Raw genomic sequence first — 20,303 nt, forward strand, 5'->3', positions numbered from 1 at the left:
CCGGATGGAATCCCTCCGCTCCGTCATCGCCTCAATGTCTCAAGGAGATTTCCTAGCATCAATAGACATCAAGGATGCTTATCTCCACGTGCCGATTGCTCCAGAGCATCAGCGTTTTCTACGGTTCGTTATAGGAGACGAACACCTTCAGTTCGTAGCTCTGCCTTTCGGTCTGGCGACAGCCCCACGGGCCTTCACCAAGGTCATGGCAGCAGTAGTAGCAGTCCTGCACTCTCAGGGACACTCTGTGATCCCTTACTTAGACGATCTGCTTGTCAAGGCTCCCTCTCAACAGGCATGCCAACACAGCCTGAACGTTGCACTGGAGACTCTCCAGAGTTTCGGGTGGGTCATCAACTTTTCCAAGTCAAATCTGACCCCGACCCAATCGCTAACATATCTTGGCATGGAGTTTCATACTCTCTCAGCGATAGTGAAGCTTCCGCTGGACAAACAGCGTTCACTACAGACAGGGGTGCGATCCCTCCTTCAAAACCAGTCACACCCCTTGAGACGCCTCATGCACTTCCTAGGGAAGATGGTAGCAGCAATGGAGGCAGTCCCTTTCGCGCAGTTTCATCTGCGTCCACTACAGTGGGACATTCTACGCCAATGGGACGGGAAGTCGACGTCCCTTGACAGGAACGTCTTCCTTTCTCAGGCGGCAAAGGAATCTCTTCAGTGGTGGCTTCTTCCCACCTCATTGTCAAAGGGAAAGTCCTTCCTACCCCCATCCTGGGCGGTGGTCACGACGGACGCGATTCTGTCAGGGTGGGGAGCGGTTTTTCTCCACCACAGGGCTCAGGGTACGTGGACTCAGCAAGAGTCCACCCTTCAGATCAATGTTCTGGAGATCAGAGCAGTGTATCTTGCCCTACAAGCCTTCCAGCAGTGGCTGGAAGGGAAGCAGATCCGAATTCAGTCGGACAACTCCACAGCGGTGGCATACATCAACCACCAAGGAGGAACACGCAGTCGGCAAGCCTTCCAGGAAGTCCGGCGGATTCTGACGTGGGTGGAAGACACGGCATCCACCATATCAGCAGTTCACATCCCAGGCGTGGACAACTGGGAAGCAGATTTTCTCAGTCGCCAGGGTATGGACGCAGGGGAATGGTCTCTTCACCCGGACGTGTTTCAAGAGATCTGTCGCCGCTGGGGGATGCCGGACGTCGACCTAATGGCGTCCCGGCACAACAACAAGGTCCCAGTTTTCATGGCGCGGTCTCGCGATCACCGAGCTCTGGCGGCAGACGCCTTAGTTCAAAATTGGTCGCAGTTCCGGCTCCCTTATGTGTTCCCACCTCTGGCACTGTTGCCCAGAGTGCTGCGCAAGATCAGGTCCGACTGCCGCCGCGCCATCCTCGTCGCTCCAGACTGGCCGAGGAGGTCGTGGTACCCGGATCTGTGGCATCTCACGGTAGGCCAACCGTGGGCGCTACCAGACCGACCAGACTTGCTGTCTCAAGGGCCGTTTTTCCATCGGCATTCTGCTGCCCTGAACCTGACTGTGTGGCCATTGAGTCCTGGATCCTAGCGTATTCAGGATTATCTCAAGACGTCATTGCCACCATGAGACAAGCTAGAAAACCAACCTCCGCCAAGATCTACCACAGGACGTGGAAGATATTCTTATCTTGGTGTACTGCGCAGGGAGTTTCTCCCTGGCCATTTGCATTGCCTACTTTTCTTTCCTTTCTACAATCCGGTTTGGAAAAAGGTTTGTCGCTCAGCTCCCTTAAAGGACAAGTCTCAGCGCTATCTGTATTTTTTCAGAAGCGACTAGCACGGCTTCCTCAGGTACGCACGTTCCTGCAAGGGGTTTGTCATATCGTCCCTCCTTACAAGCGGCCGTTAGAGCCCTGGGATCTGAACAGGGTTCTAGTTGCTCTCCAGAAGCCGCCTTTCGAGCCTATGAGGGATGTTTCCCTTTCTCGACTTTCACAGAAAGTGACTTTTCTAGTAGCGGTCACCTCGCTTCGAAGAGTGTCCGAGCTAGCAGCGCTCTCATGCAAATCTCCCTTCCTGGTGATTCACCAGGACAAGGTGGTTCTGCGCCCGATTCCGGAGTTTCTCCCTAAGGTGGTATCCCCCTTTCATCTCAATCAGGATATCTCCTTACCTTCTTTGTGTCCTCATCCAGTTCATCAATGTGAGAAGGATTTGCATTTGTTGGATCTGGTGAGAGCACTCAGAATCTACATTTCCCGCACGGCGCCCCTGCGCCGCTCGGATGCATTCTTTGTCCTTGTCGCTGGTCAGCGTAAAGGGTTGCAAGCTTCCAAATCCACCTTGGCTCGGTGGATCAAGGAACCAATTCTTGAAGCCTACCGTTCTGCTGGGCTTCCGGTTCCCTCAGGGCTGAAGGCCCATTCTACCAGAGCCGTGGGGGCGTCCTGGGCATTACGGCACCAGGCTACGGCTCAGCAGGTGTGCCAGGCGGCTACCTGGTCGAGTCTGCACACTTTCACCAAGCATTATCAGGTGCATACCTACGCTTCGGCGGACGCCAGCCTAGGTAGACAAGTCCTTCAGGCGGCGGTTGCCCACCTGTAGGAAAGGACTGTTTTTACGGTCCTGTCACGAGGTGTTATTTTACCCACCCAGGGACTGCTTTTGGACGTCCCAATCGTCTGGGTCTCCCAATTAGGAGCGATAAAGAAGGGAATTTTGTTTACTTACCGTAAATTCCTTTTCTTCTAGCTCCAATTGGGAGACCCAGCACCCGCCCTGTTTTCTTAGGGATTTTTGTTTTTTCGGGTACACATGTTGTTCATGTTAAATGGTTCAGTTCTCCGATGTTTCTTCGGATTGAATTTGTTTTTAAACCAGTTATTGGCTTTCCTCCTTCTTGCTTTTGCACTAAAACTGAGGAGCCCGTGATCCCACGGGGGGTGTATAGGCAGAAGGGGAGGGGCTTTACACTTTTAAGTGTAGTGCTTTGTGTGGCCTCCGGAGGCAGTAGCTATACACCCAATCGTCTGGGTCTCCCAATTGGAGCTAGAAGAAAAGGAATTTACGGTAAGTAACAAAATTCCCTTCTTCCTTTTTAAGGCAATTTGTATAGGTTTATCTAGCCATGTGCTCATTTGTTATTGATATCTTGGGTATGAAGACATCTGTGCATGTCGCCCCCTCCCCCCAGGAGAGAAGTGCAGTAAAATATCCAGATATTCAGGAATCTTGAAGATATATTAATCTATACTTTCACATTACTTAATCCTGGAGGAGGCAGTGCTATGTTTTTTGTATAAATCTATTCTGATTTTATTTTGAGAACATTAGGCTATGTTAGGGTTTTTTTTTCTGTACCATACAGAATCCATTATTCATTCAGCCATAATAAATATGTGTGTATAATGAATGCTGTGCACAAAGGCGTCCCTGTGCACCAGTCTGGATTACAACTGAACACTTTCAGGCTGCAATTTAGAGGGTGTGCAGTCAGGAAATTGCTAGCCCCTGCCATAACCAGCCGCGCTGCAGAAGACTTTATCACTCAAGTCATTTATGGGTTTAACACCTTGTCAGTAATTACCTTCTTATTAAACCACTATTGTGTCCTGCTGCTTTTGCACATTTAATTTTTTTTTGAGACGCTACACCTGTATCATTTATTACAGTCCCTCAAGCTAATTTTGGTCTTAATTATGGTGTTAAAATAATACTAATATGCCATCTGTAGCGTTGTTTTGTGTGTGGGGTTTTATTTATTTCTTAAACCCCTTTCTCCTAAACCATTACTTTAAATTCTGCATAAAGTCACATTTCAATTCCAAATCAGAATCTCTGTACAGCGGTTTCAGCCAGATGTGCTGTTTTCTAAGGGGTTGGCTAGGTACCTGAATAGTTTGTCTGAATTTCATAGCCAAATTAATAAACTACTGGTACTTTCAATGTGAAATGTACACCAAGATCCTGATCTCATTCCCACCCTATGTAGATTATTTAAGGCTGCATAATTTTGCCAAAATTTCTCGACCCCTTATCACGGAAAGGGGTGGAGATATTTTATTGAAATTTGGCCAATATATTCTAGACCAAAACTGCTGAAATGTCCCAAAATTTCAGCCCTCTACGGCTTTTCGAAAAAAAAAAAAAAATATTGCAATTTAAAAAGGGAATAGTTACAATTGTACCTATTCAGCCGGACGAAGGTTAAAGGGGTTGGCTTTCTGGCTCAGTCCATTAGCTATATATTCACCATGTAGTACACTGAGGCAGATAGCCACCTGTACCTACTGTGTTTTTCCAAAAATAAGACACTGTCTTATATTCCACCCCACACTTTAAAAAAAAAAAAAAAAAAGCACTAGGGCTTTATTTTTGGAGGAGGTCTTATTCTTGGATAAACACGGTTGGGGGGTAAGTTTACCCCCAAAAAAGCAGACCCCTATCCTTCCAGGAGGCTCAAACTTACCAGACCTGGACGTTTGCGTGGCTCCCAGGTCCTCCCTGTGAACTCCGGTGGGTGCTGCACGCCTGTCTGGCTGGCACACACACTGACACTGACACACACTAAATCGCACACTCACATCACATCCAGCGCTTCCGGCTGCAGGGAATGACGGGAGGAAGTCGCATGTCTGGCCGCAGGTCCTTGCGCTCCACTGCACTGCCTCTCAGGATTCTGCTGGTGAGAAGAGATCGGTTTCGCTGGATGAGGTGAGTGTGTGTGCGATCCAATGTGTGAGATCTAATGTGTGCAGGTGTGCGATCACTGCAGGTCCTCTGCTCAGCATCGGGTGAGTGATTATGGAGTGCCCGCTGTCTATAATGAAGTGTCCTGCAGTATCTGTAACATTTTTAGTTGCATGGACACTTCATTATTAATCCGCGACTAGGGCTTATTTTCGGGGGAGAGTTTATATTTAAGCCTTGCTCCAAAAATGCTGAAAATCCCTGCTAGGGCTTATTTTTGGGGGAGGGCTTATTTTTGGGGGAGGTCTTATGTTTGGAAAAACACGGTATCATGTCTGTCAGACATGGAAGGGAAGGAGGCTCAATGACCCTTATCGGATTGAGTGGAAAGATGGAGCTTCCTGGGCTGCACAGACATTTTGGGATAGTTCTGTATAGTTCATAAAGTGCATTAGAAGCGTCTATCCCTTTTCTAAAACTTACAAGGTTTTTTTTGACACCAGGCAACCACCTTAAAGGTAACCTTTCACCACGATGATGACATCCAAATCTGCAGGCAAAATGTTATTAGAGCAGCAGGATCCAACCAGTATATAGTGTGTGTGTGTGTGTGTGTGTGTGTGTGTGTGTGTGTGTGTGTGTGTGTGTTATAATATTATCTTATACTATTTTATATATAAGAAAAGATTTAGGATAACCGGTGTTTAGATCATTTACACATCTGCGCTTGTTCTGTGTTTTTTTTTTTTTTTTTTTTTTTTTTTTGTTTTTTTGGTCCATTGGGCGGTCTGATTAGTGATTGACAGCTATCACTGTATGCAATCTTATACAAAGAAAGCTGTCAATCTCTGATCAGACTGCCCACGGGACTGAAATCGGAACAAGAATAGGCCTAAATGAATAAAACATAGGTTGTACTGAATCTCTTCTCACAAAACTAAATGAATCTACTCTGCTGTGTAACACTGTGCCTGCTGATTGAACAATTTCATGGTGACAGCTTCCCTTTTAATAGAGCTTTCCAGGCTTCCGGTAAAGTTCTGTAATCAGTTAGAGCAGGGTTCCCCAACTCCAGTCCCCACCAAGGCCCACCAACAGTGCATGTTTTCAGGATTTCCTTAGCATTGCACTGCTGTTGGAACCAGCACCTGGGCAGGTAATTACATTATCACCTGTGCAATACTAAGGAAATCCCAAAAACCTGCACTGTTGGTGGGCCTTGAGGACTGGAGTTGGGGACCTCTGAGTTAGAGTAATCTATCTCCAGCTCGAGCAGTCGTCACGTTATTGGAAGTGTGCAGATGGCATATATTTTGTCATGCTTACTAGCTACTTTTCCTGCTTCTCTCAATATTCTCTTGATAGAAGAGAATGAGGAGTTTTTCTGAACCTGACCGCTACTATGAGAATCAAATCGCGATCACATGATTACCGCTTGAGCTGGTGATGCAGGGGCATCCTGATGTCTATATTGCGTAACCTCAAGATCCGGCAATCTGCAGTCACAATGTATAAGTTTTCAAATTGTACTATGTGATAAGGGGGGTTTATAATTTCCTCCAATCACTACAGGATTTTTAAGCATCTGTTTTTGTTTTCTTAATGCCATATTTCAGAACAAACAACAAGATTGATTCTGTGATGCCAGAACACCTGGAACCTTACCAATCTCTGGAAACCTTAGATTTGAGCAATAATCTTATCACGGAGATGAAAACTCCATCATTTCCTGTATTGAGGCTCAAATATCTGTAAGTTATTCCAACGGGCAACTCGCTGCACTGTGTGGTGTGATTAAAGTAATGCTAATCACTACGTATATTTGTGTTACTTAAAGGGGTGGTTCACTACTCTGCAGTAGTGACCACATCTCTGTAAAACTGATGGGGGAGGCTTTCTCTAGGTCCCTTGTGTTGCCAGTTCTGCCTCTGAGTGACCACCCGCCCCCATCCCCCTTTTTGGCTTCGTGACCTCTAGGATCTGGTGATGTCACAGTAACTTCCCGTTGACCTGACCACCGCAGCTGGCCCCAGTCTTCCTGAGTGACTGAACTATGGGCGGAGTCTCACCGCTTGTCACAGCCCAGAATCTCTCCTGCTTGCGGTGCTCTACAGTGAAAGAGAGAGCGCGTGACATACTGGGCTCTGTCGAGCAGGGAAACTCCGCTCACAGCCCAGTCACTCAGGAAGACAGGGGCAGACCGCGGTGATGTCACATTAGCTTCCAGTTGACCTGACCTCACTGGATTCCAGAGGTCACGGAGCCTGGGAGGTCACGCGATGGGGAAGAGCGGATCGCGATAGCGCCGCTCAGAGGCTGAATTGGCAACACAAGATATTTAGAAAAAGCCTTCCCTATCAGTTTTACAGAGATATGGTCACTACTGCAGAGTAGTGAACCACCCCTTTAATTTACACATTTGTTTACATGCTATTTGATAAAAATATGAAGCCATTTAGTACTGCTGGCATAATACTGTACTGAGTTATTAGTGAATGTGCCTTCTGTTAAGCTTTTGCTCTTACGTTTGACCTGTAGGTACATCAATAAAAACCTAATAACATCTATGGAATCTGGGGCATTTGATAATTTATCTGCTACATTGCAAGTGCTGAAACTTAATAAGAACAGGATTGCCTACATCCCAACAAAAATGTTCAAACTTTCCAGTCTCCAGCATCTGTAAGTGTACATTTCAGTTTTTATAGGGTCTTGTTTTATGTTAGTGCCTGAAATTTCACATAAAACCTTTTTGCATTCATCAACCAACTTTTTCATCTACTTAGTCTCTGCTCATATATTCAGCTTTTTATCACCTGTTTGATAGTTAAAAATATCTGTCTTTCTGCTTTTTTGCTTGTACATTTTATTTTCTTTTAAGGCCTCGTGTTACACCTCCCTTGCTGAGACCTATGTATTCTGCAAACCTTGCTATATGACATGAGTTTTGTTTTATGTTGTGTTGTTTAAATGGAAACCCTTTTTGAGGAATCCCATTTTGTACCTCTCCTGAACTCTCAAGTGACATTATTGACTTTATACTGGCTTGGCCATAAGACTGGAGCTCTCTATTGATGATAGACCGGCCGAGCACACTTTCATGTGCACATGCAATGTCAGTGTTCTCGGCAGCACATGTCCTGTTTAGGCTACTTTCACACTTGCGTTGAACAGCATCCGTTGCATTGCGTTGTGTGACAGATGCAACGGATGTGTTGCATATAGTGGCACAACGGATCTTACAAAACAACGGAATCTTCTTCTTTTTTTTTTCCCCCGTCTTCTTTTGTTTTACCGGCGGCAGACTATTTTGAACGATCAGCTGATCGCTCACAGCAGCCGGTCGCCGGGCGATCAGCTGATCGTTCGGCCACCGAGAATGTGGGAGGGGGGGTGACTGAGTGCTGGGTGGGTGGAGCCGAGCGGGACCATGGCGCTGAGGACGTCAGTGCAGCGAGGAATGAAAGGCTGGGGACGTGTGAGTGTAAGTGTACATGTGGAGAGCGGGAGGGGGTGGAGCTGAGTGGGAAAGTGTCGGGCTCCCTGCGCCCGTAGCCAGAGTAAATATCGGGTAACTAGGCAAAGCTCATTGCTTAGTAACCCGATGTTTACCCTGGTTACGTGTGCAGGGAGGCAGAGAGAGCATGCGCAGCAAAATCCTACGGATTGCGCTGCTAAAAAAAAAAAAAAAAAAAAAAGCTACATGCAGTGTTCCCTCCGCCCGATGCAGCGTCAAAATAACGAAGCTGCGTTGTGCAGCGGATGCAACGCAAGACCATCCGTTGCTATCCGTAGCTAACAGAAGTCTATGAGGATTATAACGGTTTCCTGCAACTGTTACCGTAATTCCTCAAGGCTGCGGATAGCAACGGAAGTCATCCAACGCCAAGTGTGAAAGTAGCCTTACACAGATCAATGTTCTTCCAGGAATAATGATTAAGTGGCAGGACCTCAGGTATCCATAGTTATGATCACACATATAGTCACAGCCAGTTAGTTGCTAGTGGTCATAATCATGGATACCGAAGGCCCTGCAATGCCCTGAACATGAGTTAAGCGACAGTGAATCAGAAGAACTATGCTACATTTCCAATTGGAGGTATTTGCTATTGTTGTTATTCCTCCTTCTACATATTTGGGTAGGATCTTGGAGATGGGAATACTCCTTTTATGTCACCATCACTTGCTTATCGGCTTGTATAACCATGCAGCCAATCAGAGGCAAGTGTTTCTAAGAATGCTCCTTCTATCGGCAAAAGTAAATGCATGCTAAGTATTGCAGTTCTCTATTTGTATGTGAATCTTCTCTTTTTCTGTTATAGGGAGTTGAAGCGCAACCGAATAAAACACATAGATGGGCTCACCTTCCAAGGCCTTGATGCGTTAAAATATCTCAGCATCCAGAGAAATGGGATCACACGGCTTATGGATGGTGCCTTCTGGGGATTAAGTAACATGGAAGTCTTGTAAGTCTATATAACCTTGCCTATTTCTGTGATGGAGAACCTACAAGCTACATTTTCTAATGGGAAAGGAGAACCACAAGAGTTGATGCTAAATTGTAATTACCTTTTATTAAGTTGAAATATTCAAAACGCATATCTACAAAAAAACACACAATTGCTGGACAAACAAAACAGCGGATAATTGCAGTGACATGGAATGAGATTACAAAAAGGCCCCAGATATCTAAATGCACAATTGAACCCCCTAGTACATATAGTATGAAAAAATAAATTTAGTCAAATCATTGGGACAATATCATGTGGAGGAACACAGAGTGCAAAAGAACATCAGTGGGATCACATACCCGTATAGTGAAGGGGTTACAGGAATCTCATGTGAAAGACCCCATCAAAGTGTGTGTAAGCTTATAATCTGTAAGAAAATAGTGGTGGTGCAAAAAGTAACAATGCTTGTATAGTATGATTCAGCCATCTTCATGAGGGTGATCTATATAAATCTGCATGAAGCCGTCATCAGCCAGTATATCTGTCTATATACAAAGTACTACTGAGTGCATGTATGGTATTAAGGATCAGATTCTTAGGCAAATTTAGGAAGGAAAACCGTGCAGTTAGATTGGTGCATTGATGTGCTAGGTCTGTGTAAAAAGATGTTTTTTAGGGCACGCTAAAACTGCATACTGGGTATAAACCCAAATTTCCAGGGTAGCTTATTCAAGAGACCTGGCGCAGCACGAGAGAAGTCTTTGGAGTTCTAGATGTAGGGGATGTGGTTTCATCAAGGGTACTTTTCAATGTCTTATAAGTGATGAGCGAATAGTACCTATTCATGTTCAGATTATTCATAACGAATCCCAAAGTAATATTCCGGTATTCGTCACAAATAACAAACCTAATGCAAGTCAATGGGGAACCTGAGCATTACTATTTGCGTATCTCAAATTCTAATATATTAAAGCTACATCAGGACAGGAAAGAGGAGTTTGGGGGCAAATGACTGCAAATTCTTCACAAGTTGCTGAGTTTGATGATCTGTTGATATATGCATGTGTGGCATGTCACTGTGTCCGGAGTGGGACAAGAAATATTAATGCTGGGAAAGAGGTTGTGGCCAGAGCATGAGAGGCAAGTTACTAAATACATCGAGCAAAGTCAGAAGACGATTAGGTCTTGTGTATTCCCGGCTTCATGGTAAGCAGTGAAAGGCTAAGAGGAAGTTAAAAGATGAGCGGTAGATGGGAAAAGTGGGTTATCAATGGCCATGTTAAGTGCCCCCTGATGAGACTATTGTTTAGTATTTTCATACTGTTAAAATAGCCAAGTATTTGGACATTTAAAAATAAGTTTTCCCAGCCAAAAAAAGAAATAGAAAATCCTGTGACCCAGGTGGTTCTTAGATCTTCGTTTTTAGTTACCACAATACTTTGGCAAAGCATTGCTTTGTTTTCTCTCCTGTTCATTTTGCATCGTTATGTATGTGTTTACACTTGCATTTTTTCCCCATTTCTAAAGGCTGTTGGATCATAACAATCTCACAGAGATTAGTCGAGGCTGGTTGTATGGCTTGCTTATGTTGCAGCACCTCCATCTCGGCCAGAACACCATCAGCAGGATCAGCCCCGATGCCTGGGAATTTTGCCAAAAGCTCAGCGAGCTGTAAGTTGCTTTTATTTAGCTCCAGTTTTCACTAGAGTCCATGCCAAGACAGTTCTTACCACAGATTTTTACTTTTTACAGAACAGCATTACCAAGGATTTTTTTTTCTTCCTGACTTTCTGTAGACTTATTTGTTCAGCCTTCCCCTTTTATGGGACATGTTGTTTCAATTAGGACTGTCCTGCATTAAACTTACATCAGATTGGGAGTCCAATTTTGTTTTTCACACCTAACTCAGTTTTCTCTTTCACAGAGATTTAACCTTCAATGAACTAACAAGATTAGACGAGTCAAGTTTTATGGGATTAAGCCTTCTCGGTAGACTATTTATAGGCAACAACCAAATTAGCAATATTGCTGATGGTGCTTTTCATGGGTTGTCCAGTTTGAACACATTGTAAGTGACCATGTTTCTCTTTTATGAAACTGTTATATTGATGATGATGATTCCTGACCAAACTGTTTCATGTTGAAATGCAGCCTAGTAATTCTGTTTACTCCTTAATAACTGGAAAAACTCTGTGCTCGATAACATTGAGCTTGCTTGAAGGTATTGGAAAGGCTGGAGCTCCATTGTAAGATCCCGGTGACTACCTTATTTTGTTTCAGTAATACTCTATTTACATATAGATCAATGGCCTAATCTTAGATATTGGCCTCATATCTAGCATACATTGATTAGTGGTCTAGAAACTTCTGCTTGACAATTTAATGAATATTGGAGGTGATCAGAGCGAGACCAACATAAATAAACTGCCTCGCTGCAAATATTACTCAAGTTGGTGACTGAAGTACATTTCTGCCGAGAAGTACGCCATTAAATTGCCATAATTTTGGATGAATTTGCCGACCGGGCTTCACCACAATGCCAAAACTGAACCTTCAATTGGGCCAAAGTGTTTTACACCAGAATTCAGGTGTAATCTCTTTTGATGAATCGGGCCCACAGTATGTGGTCTTGTGTTCAAAAATTGTGAACTAGAGAATTTGATCTAAAAAAAATTGTCACAAGCAGATTCGTTTGAATCAACCAAGAGACCAATTTCTGCCTGAATAAAATTCATCCAAATTCAGTCTGTCCAAAAAAGCAATTGTGTTAGAAGGCCTGTACAGACCTCTAAAGCAGAATAAACTCAGAGATGAGCATTATTCAGGTGTCCTAGGCCTTCCCGCCAGCACACCATCCACTCCTCTGGTCACTTTTGGAAAGGTTTTTAGTGCGTCTTCTGTAGCTGACTAGGCTTCTTATGGTCATATGAGGACTAATGCACATTGATGACAAGCATCACCTCATGCTATCACTTGCATGTGACCGAGTGAAGCCTAGACAGTGCCAGAAGATCCAGGTGAGTAGCTTCAGAAAATGTGAGCATAATCATTTTACCCCCCACCCCACCCCCCTCAATATAATCGGGCAAAATTGTGTCCAAGTGACTCCATTTTACTGACTGACAGACTGGCTTGCAAAGTCTCCTTAAGGAGAATAGTGTTCCCCCGTGGTCCCCACATAGCTTTCTCATGAGCCAGATCAGACACCCCATACTTTGCACTGACGAGGGGCAAGCACCCCGAAACACCGTGTCTGCAAATTGGGATTCTGATCTGGCATATCTACTGAGTCATATTGCAAAGGATTGTTAAAAATCCACTTGTGACTTTTAGGATCGCTACTTCCAATAGGTGGCGCTGCACTAGAGTTTGTCTCCTTTACTGGAGAGACAAACTGAATTTGTATTAATCGATTCCTGAAAATCTTTGATTCTGGGACGTTCACACCAAACTCAATTCATTACAAATCAATTCACTTAATTTTGGTCAGTCGGCCATATTGAAGTCAAATCTTCACATCTTTAGGTGAGTTCAGATGTCCATCAAACACTGTCAGTTTTGTATGGACCGCTACGCACAGACTGGTCGTGGTCTCCTGTCATGAGCTCCACATCCTTATAGGCATACATGTCAAATTTGGGTCAGGAGATCCGCACCATTCGCTGCCTGTAAACATAGACTGTGTTTTGTTTCATGCTTGTCTGACTTCCCTTAGTGGCATCCCGGAAGACAAGCTACAACACAACATATTGACCTTTTTTTACATGATGTTCCCACCAGCTCTTTAAGGTGCTAAGTTTTAATATCCAATTAAACTACCCATGAGGTTAAAAGCATGTTAATTCCTCAATAAGTCATTATTATTCATTCAGTGCCTACAGAACACAGGAAAAAGTTGAGATTTGCAAAATACTTGAAAATCTGTATTGTCCTATACCCCCAAAGAACTCACTAGGGGGCAAAGCAATCAACAGTATCAATTTTTATGAATAGCGGGTCATCCAAGGGCTAAGGGGTGCTTCACACATAGCGAGATCGCTACTGAAATCGCTGCTACGGCACGGTTTTGGTGACGCTACAGTGACCTCATTAGCGATCTCGCTGTGTGTGACACTGAGCAGCGATCCGGCCCCTGCTGCGAGATCGCTGCTCGTTACACACAGCCCTGGTTCGTTTTCTTCAAAGGTGCTCTCCCGCTGTGACACACAGATCGCTGTGTGTGACAGCGAGAGAGCGACGAAATGAAGCGAGCAGGGAGCAGGAGCCGGCATCTGGCAGCTGCGGTAAGCTGTAACCAGGGTAAACATCGGGTAACCAAGGTGGTTACCCGATATTTACCTTAGTTACCAGCCTCCGCAGCTCTCACGCTGCCTGTGCTGCCGGCTCCGGCTCTCTGCACATGTAGCTGCAGTACACATCGGGTTAATTAACCCGATGTGTACTGTAGCTAGGAGAGCAAGGAGCCAGCGCTAAGCAGTGTGCGCGGCTCCCTGCTCTCGCGGTTATGATCGCTGCTTCGGCTGCTGTGTTTGACAGCTAAGCAGCGATCATAACAGCGACTTACAAGGTCGCTGCTACGTCACAGAAAATGGTGACGTAACAGCGACCTCGTTGTCGCTTAGTGTGAACCAGCCCTAATGCTGGCCTGTCCTAGGGTTGACTGATTGTTATCAGGGCCTTAGGTTATGCAACCTCACCTCACAGATGGAGGAACAATATTTGACGATACTGTTCCAAAAACATTTACAACTTAAACAGATGCTTTTACTGCCTTTTTGATAGTGTTTTTAAATATGTGATCTTAACAATAGCATTTTTATTTGTTTTGTTTTATGTACATTTCCAGAGATCTCAAAAATAATGAAATTTCTTGGACTATTGAAGATATGAATGGGGCATTCTCTGGGCTTGACAAATTAAAAAAGCTGTAAGTAAATGCATTACAATCACATTTAGTCAGATACAAACCTCCAGCATCTGAGTATATCTGCAACAGAATGTAGCAATTACTGTGTCTTTAACTTAACCCGATATCTACCCTGCAGGATGCTACAGGGCAATCGAATAGGATCCATCACAAAAAAGGCATTTTCGTGGTTAGAAGCGCTCGAATACTTGTAAGTCCATCCTTTGTGTTGTGAACAGTCGCTTCATAGTGTTGTTTTTGATTCTTATTTTGAAACCAGAATTAAACAATCGTTTTAATTTTTTTCTATCTTGACAATTGGACTTTTTTTTTCTCAATACTTCTATTTTTTTTCCCTCCTATCTTTTTTCCATCCTTTTAGGGATCTGAGTGACAATGCCATTGTGTCCATGCAGAGCAATGCGTTCTCACAGATGAAGAGGCTTCAGCAGCTGTAAGTGTGTTTTTGTTTATTTTATTTAATGATGGTCCTCTCTTATGGAGTCATGCATCAGTAGTCATTGGCATGTGTTTGTCAATATCATCCATAGCAATAAAAATTCATGTTTTGTAATTTTTAAATTCTTTTCTTTCTGTAGACATCTGAACACATCAAGCCTTTTGTGCGATTGTCAGCTGAAATGGCTGCCTCAGTGGTTGACGGAAAATAAGTTACAAGCGTTTGTAAAGGCAAACTGTGCACATCCCCAAACTTTGAAAGGCAAAAGTATCTTCTCTGTGAACGCTGATGGATTTGTGTGTGGTATGTATCTATGGTGCAATGGTTTTTCATTTACTTCGTTGTTTGCCTTGGACCTTTTCTTTTCTAATTATCTAGAAAACATAGTGGACACATTTTTATATTGCCTTTTTCTATGTACTCACTCTTGGTCTTGGCATAGAAAATAGTATTGATAAGGTAACTTAAAGGTGTTGCCCGGTCCTAAATCCTAAAGTTTGCAGTCACTTTGACTGTAAACTTGTGAATCCTCTCATTGCACACACTGAAGATTCTCCAGCGTTAAAGCCAAAAATGGCGGTCACCTAGCCGCGAGTATGTGATATGTAGACTCCTGGATAGATTCTGACTAGAGGGTGATGGCCTCGCTCAGTGCAAGTGTATTGAGTGAGGCTGGTCCCTTCTAGTCAGATTCTGTCCAGAAGTCTGCATATCACATATTCACGGCCACATGAATGCCATTCTCTGTTTTGGAAACCAGCAAATCCTCAACGTACTGTGTGTGCGATGTGAGGATTCAGAATTCACATAGTGACCACAAACTTGTGGATTAAACCGGCCAACTCCTTTTTAAGGGTGGATATGGCCATAGGAGAACCATGTTTGAGTATAATAGTTATTTTGTTTTGTGTGTGGTTTTTTTTGTTTTTTTTTGTCTGTTTAGTCATGTAGTTGTACAATAATTAATTTTTTTTCTTTCTATTAAAAGATGATTTTCCAAAGCCCCAGATAACCGTCCAACCTGAAACCCAGTCTGCAATAAAAGGTTCCAATGTGACCTTTGTATGCTCGACGGCTAGCAGCAGTGACTCCCCAATGACATTTTCTTGGAAAAAAGATAATGAAATTCTACACGACGGAGAAATGGAAAGTTATGCTCATCAACGAGTACAAGGTGGGGATGTGATGGAGTACACCACGATTCTGAGGCTGCGAGATGTGGAGTTCATCAGTGAAGGAAAATACCAGTGTGTCATCTCCAATCATTTTGGAACCACTTACTCTGTCAAGGCCAAGTTGACTGTTAACAGTATGTATCACTTTTACTTTTATGTACCTTTTTTGACGTACGTCAATGTAAAAACAAACCTGAAAATGTAAAAATGTCTTGACTTTTATTCCAGTGCTTCCGTCATTTACAAAGATGCCTATAGACCTTACTATACGTGCTGGATCTACAGCTCGACTGGAGTGCGCTGCAGTTGGTCACCCAACACCACAGATTGCCTGGCAGAAAAATGGTGGTACAGATTTTCCTGCGGCCCGCGAGAGAAGGATGCATGTAATGCCAGAAGATGATGTGTTTTTTATTGTGAATGCAAAAATTGGAGACACTGGTATATACAGCTGCACAGCCCAGAATAATGCAGGCAGCATATCCGCCAATGCTACACTGACTGTGCTAGGTAAGCATCTTCTGATGGGGTTATTAGAATTGTGTTTAACCCCTTAACGACCCATGACGTACTGAATACGTCATGGATCGTGTGCCGGTAAGCCCCGCCCCCTGCCGCCGGTCGGCGGCGGCGAGACGCGCACATATCAGCTGTTATCAACAGCTGATATGTGTGCCTGCTAGCCGCGGGTGGAATCGCTTCCACCCGCGGCCATTAACCCCTTACATTTCGCTGCCAAAGTCTTGGCAGCGATATGTATATGGACGCCGCCATGACAGTGACTTACCCCGCCCCCGCCGGAAGTCACGTGACATGATCACGTGACTTTCGGCGGTTGCCATGGTAGCACAGGGTCATGTGATGACGCCTGTGGCTAACATGAGTCACTTCCTCTCAATGCCGGAATACAGCCGGCATTGAAAGTGAAGCAGCAAATCTGCAGATAGTGCAGAGCGATCGGATTGCTGATCGCAATAGCCCCCTAGGGGGACTAGTAAAATAAAAAAAAAAGTAAAAAAAAAAGTTTTAAAAAAATAAAAAAAACCTAAAAGTTCAAATCACCCCCATTGAAAATTAAAGGGTTAAAAAAATAAAAAATACACACATATTTGGTATCGCCACGTTCAGAAATGCCCGATCTATCAAAATATAAAATCAATGAATCTGATCAGTAAAAGGCGTAGCGGCAAAAAATTTCCAAACGCCAAAATTACGTTTTTTGGTCGCCGCAAATTTTGCGCAAAATGCAATAACAGGCGATCAAAACGTAGCATCTGTGCAAAAATGGTACCGTTAAGAACGTCAGGTCGAGACGCAAAAAATAAGCCATCACTGAGCCTCAGATCCTGAAAAATGAGAACGCTACGGGTTTTGGAAAATGGCGCAAAACGTGCGCCACGTTTTTCGGACAAGCTTGTGAATTTTTTTTAACCCCTTAGATACAAGTAAACCTATACATGTTTGGTGTCTATAAACTCGCACCGACCTGAGGCATCATACCCACACATCAGTTTTACCATATAGTGAACACGGTGAATAAAATATCCCAAAAACTATTGTACAATCCCACTTTTTTTGCAATTTTTCCACACTTGGAATTTTTTTGCTGTTCTCCAGTACACTATATGGTAAACCTTATGGTTTCATTTAAAAGTACAACTCGTCCCGCAAAAAACAAGCCCTCATATGGCAAGATTGATGGAAAAATAAAAAAGTTACGCCTCTCGGAAGAAGGGGAGCAAAAAACAAAAACGCAAAAACGGAAAGTGCCCGGGGGCTGAAGGGGTTAAAACAAAAAGTTTAACCATATACGATCCCTTAAAATATAAAATGAAAACCCTACCCCTTCTGTTACGCCAAAGTATTTCCAATTCAGGTGGAGGTAGATTTTGGCACCTTTTTGATAGATAGCGTGGTGTGGTTTGTTTGGGTTTTTTGGGTTTTTTTCCCCCCCTCTATACCATTTAGTGTGTTACAGAGAAAAGTAGGTCTATTGGTACAATTTGTAGGAGCGATGATAGAAGTGATATATGCCAATGGCCTCTTTAGAGTGCATATGAAATCTAATGCCACCTATTGGAAGTGGTAATCCCAAGGCAATGTCCACCCCTGTTAACGAGCCTTGCCGCAGGAATTGGTATATAATTATAGAAATGGCGTAATGCAGAAAGAACTTCTATTTTTGGCAGAAAAACACACACACACACACACACACACACGTCATTAATGCATTTCTAGAATTGATCCAGCAATACAACACTTTGAAACTTTTATCTTACGGACCGGGTATACTCTAAAACATTTTTCTTTCCCAATAACAGAAACCCCATCATTTCTACGTCCATTAGTAGATCGAACTGTATCAAAAGGAGAAACCACAGTCCTGCAATGCATCGCAGGGGGAAACCCTACACCAAAAGTGAATTGGACAAAGGACGACAAACCATTAACTGTAACAGAGAGACATTTCTTTGCTGCTGGGAATCAACTTCTCATTCTTGTAGACACAGACTTTGAAGATGCTGGAAAATACACTTGCGAGATGTCCAATATTCTTGGAACGGAGAGGGGCAATATACATCTTTCTGTAATTCCTAATCCAACTTGTGATTCCCCAGCAAATGCCACCCCATCGGTGGAGGATGATGGATGGGCCACAGTTGGGGTGGTGATTATAGCCGTGGTTTGCTGTGTTGTGGGAACCTCCCTTGTGTGGGTGGTCATCATATACCACACACGAAGAAGGAATGAGGATTGCAGTGTTACAAACACAGGTGGGTATGGCTGGAGAGCAAGCCAAGACATAAAAGCTGCGAACTTTCAGTTTTAGTTTAATCAAATTGCTATTCATCAGTGGTTAGCGGGACACACAAGTTTGAAGAACATATGTTGGGCAGTGAGCTGGCGGAAATTATCTGTGGTTTCTATAAACAAAAAAAATATTTTTTTTTTACTTTAAAGTATACCACAGATTACAAGATGTGCTGTATTTATAGCTTGAACTACCGGAATATTCAAAATCTCTTTGCAAATGGACATATCCATATTGTAACTAAATCGTGCAACCTTCTCGTTTTTACAGATGAGACAAACCTGCCAGTGGATACTCCAAGCTACTTGTCTTCCCAAGGAACACTTGCCGACAGACAAGAAGGATACATCTCTTCTGAAAATGGAAGCAATCACTACATAACCTCCTCCATGAGTGGTTATTTCTTGCAGCAAAGAGACACTAATGGTATTTTAGACTTAACACCCCTACTTCTCGCGTTGACTTTACATTTTTAATTTTTATTAGATTAGGGTTGGAGAAAGGATTACACAGCTCTTAGTGAGTTAAGAAGGATCTCTGTTAGCAAAATAATGATTACATATAGAACATGTGTGTGTATAATATACATTTTACAGTTGATGCTTTAAAATTGTTTGGTGGAGGAGCTAGATGCACAGAAGTTCATACGAAAATAATAGATTGCATGTATGTATGTATATATATATATGTATATGTATGTATGTATATTATATGTATGTATGTATGTATGTATGTATGTATGTATGTATGTGTGTGTGTACTAGAAGGTGGCCCGATTCTACGCATCGGGTATTCTAGAATTTACGTATTGTGTAGTTCATGTATGATTTTTGTTATATAGATAGATAGATAGATGTGTTTGTGTAGAGCGCTGTACATGTTCTGGGTGTGGCGGGGGGTGAGAGCGGTGTTGTATGTGTGTTGCGTTGTTTGTGGAGCGCTGTGTGTCTGTAGCGTGTGTGTTGCGCGGTTTGTGTGGTGTGTTTTGGGGGAGGTATGTTTTGTGCAATGTGTGTGTTGTGTGGTATGTGCGTATATTTTTGTATGCCGCGGTGTCTGGGTGTTTGTGTGTGTGCGTCGTTGTCTGTGTCTATGGGTGTCTGTGTGTGTGTGTGTGTGTGTGTGTTGGGGGGAGGTGTGCACCTCCCATCGTGCTCCATCCCCTATGCTGCGCATTCCCCATCGTGCTCCATCCCCTATGCTGCGCATTCCCCATCGTGCTCCATCCCCCATGCTGCGCACCCCCCATCGTGCTCCATCCTCCATGCTGCGCACCCCCCATCGTGCTCCATCCCCCATGCTGCGCACCCCCCATCGTGCTCCATCCCCCATGCTGCGCATTCCCCATCGTGCTCCTTCCCCCATGCTGCGCATTCCCCATCGTGCTCCTTCACCCATGCTGCGCACCCCCCATCGTGCTCCATCCCCCATGCTGCGCACCCCCCATCGTGCTCCATCCCCCATGCTGCGCACCCCCCATCGTGCTCCATCCCCCATGCTATAATAGTTCTCCTATTATACTCAGAGAGGAGTATAATAGGAGGACTATAATAGGAAGAGTAGTCCTGGGGGGAGAGGAGTATAATGCCGGCTCCCTGCACATGTGTACCGGGAGCCAATGTACGCTGGTAACTATGATACACATCGGGTAACTAAGGGACCTTAGTTACCCGATGTGTATAATGGTTACCAGCGTTCACCGGCTCCGTCACGATCCCAGCAGCGCAAGGTTATGTCTGGCGATGCGTGCGGAGGGCCGGGGCGAGTGGCCAATCCATGCGGAGGGCGGGGCCAGGCTGAGGCGAGCGACCAATCCGTGGGGGGGCGGAGCCGAGGCGAGGCGAGCGGCCAATCCGTG

At 44.2% G+C, this 20,303-nt stretch overlaps 1 protein-coding gene across 3 annotated transcripts in view; it reads left to right on the forward strand.

Annotated features, from left to right (window-relative positions):
* LOC142303521 (leucine-rich repeats and immunoglobulin-like domains protein 3) overlaps window positions 1-20,303 on the forward strand; it is a 69,448-nt gene that overhangs the window by 36,749 nt on the left and 12,396 nt on the right. For all 3 annotated transcript variants that reach the window (XM_075344950.1, XM_075344951.1, XM_075344952.1), the window contains exons 4-16: window positions 6,258-6,392; window positions 7,180-7,323; window positions 8,964-9,107; window positions 10,620-10,763; window positions 11,017-11,160; window positions 13,939-14,019; window positions 14,138-14,209; window positions 14,381-14,452; window positions 14,598-14,761; window positions 15,447-15,767; window positions 15,862-16,143; window positions 17,955-18,407; window positions 18,716-18,871. In XM_075344950.1, coding sequence (XP_075201065.1) covers window positions 6,258-6,392; window positions 7,180-7,323; window positions 8,964-9,107; window positions 10,620-10,763; window positions 11,017-11,160; window positions 13,939-14,019; window positions 14,138-14,209; window positions 14,381-14,452; window positions 14,598-14,761; window positions 15,447-15,767; window positions 15,862-16,143; window positions 17,955-18,407; window positions 18,716-18,871 — 2,312 coding nt within the window. The remainder of the gene's footprint in view (window positions 1-6,257; window positions 6,393-7,179; window positions 7,324-8,963; window positions 9,108-10,619; window positions 10,764-11,016; window positions 11,161-13,938; window positions 14,020-14,137; window positions 14,210-14,380; window positions 14,453-14,597; window positions 14,762-15,446; window positions 15,768-15,861; window positions 16,144-17,954; window positions 18,408-18,715; window positions 18,872-20,303) is intronic.

This window comes from Anomaloglossus baeobatrachus, chromosome 4, assembly GCF_048569485.1.
Source record: "Anomaloglossus baeobatrachus isolate aAnoBae1 chromosome 4, aAnoBae1.hap1, whole genome shotgun sequence".
NCBI lineage: Eukaryota > Metazoa > Chordata > Amphibia > Anura > Aromobatidae > Anomaloglossus > Anomaloglossus baeobatrachus.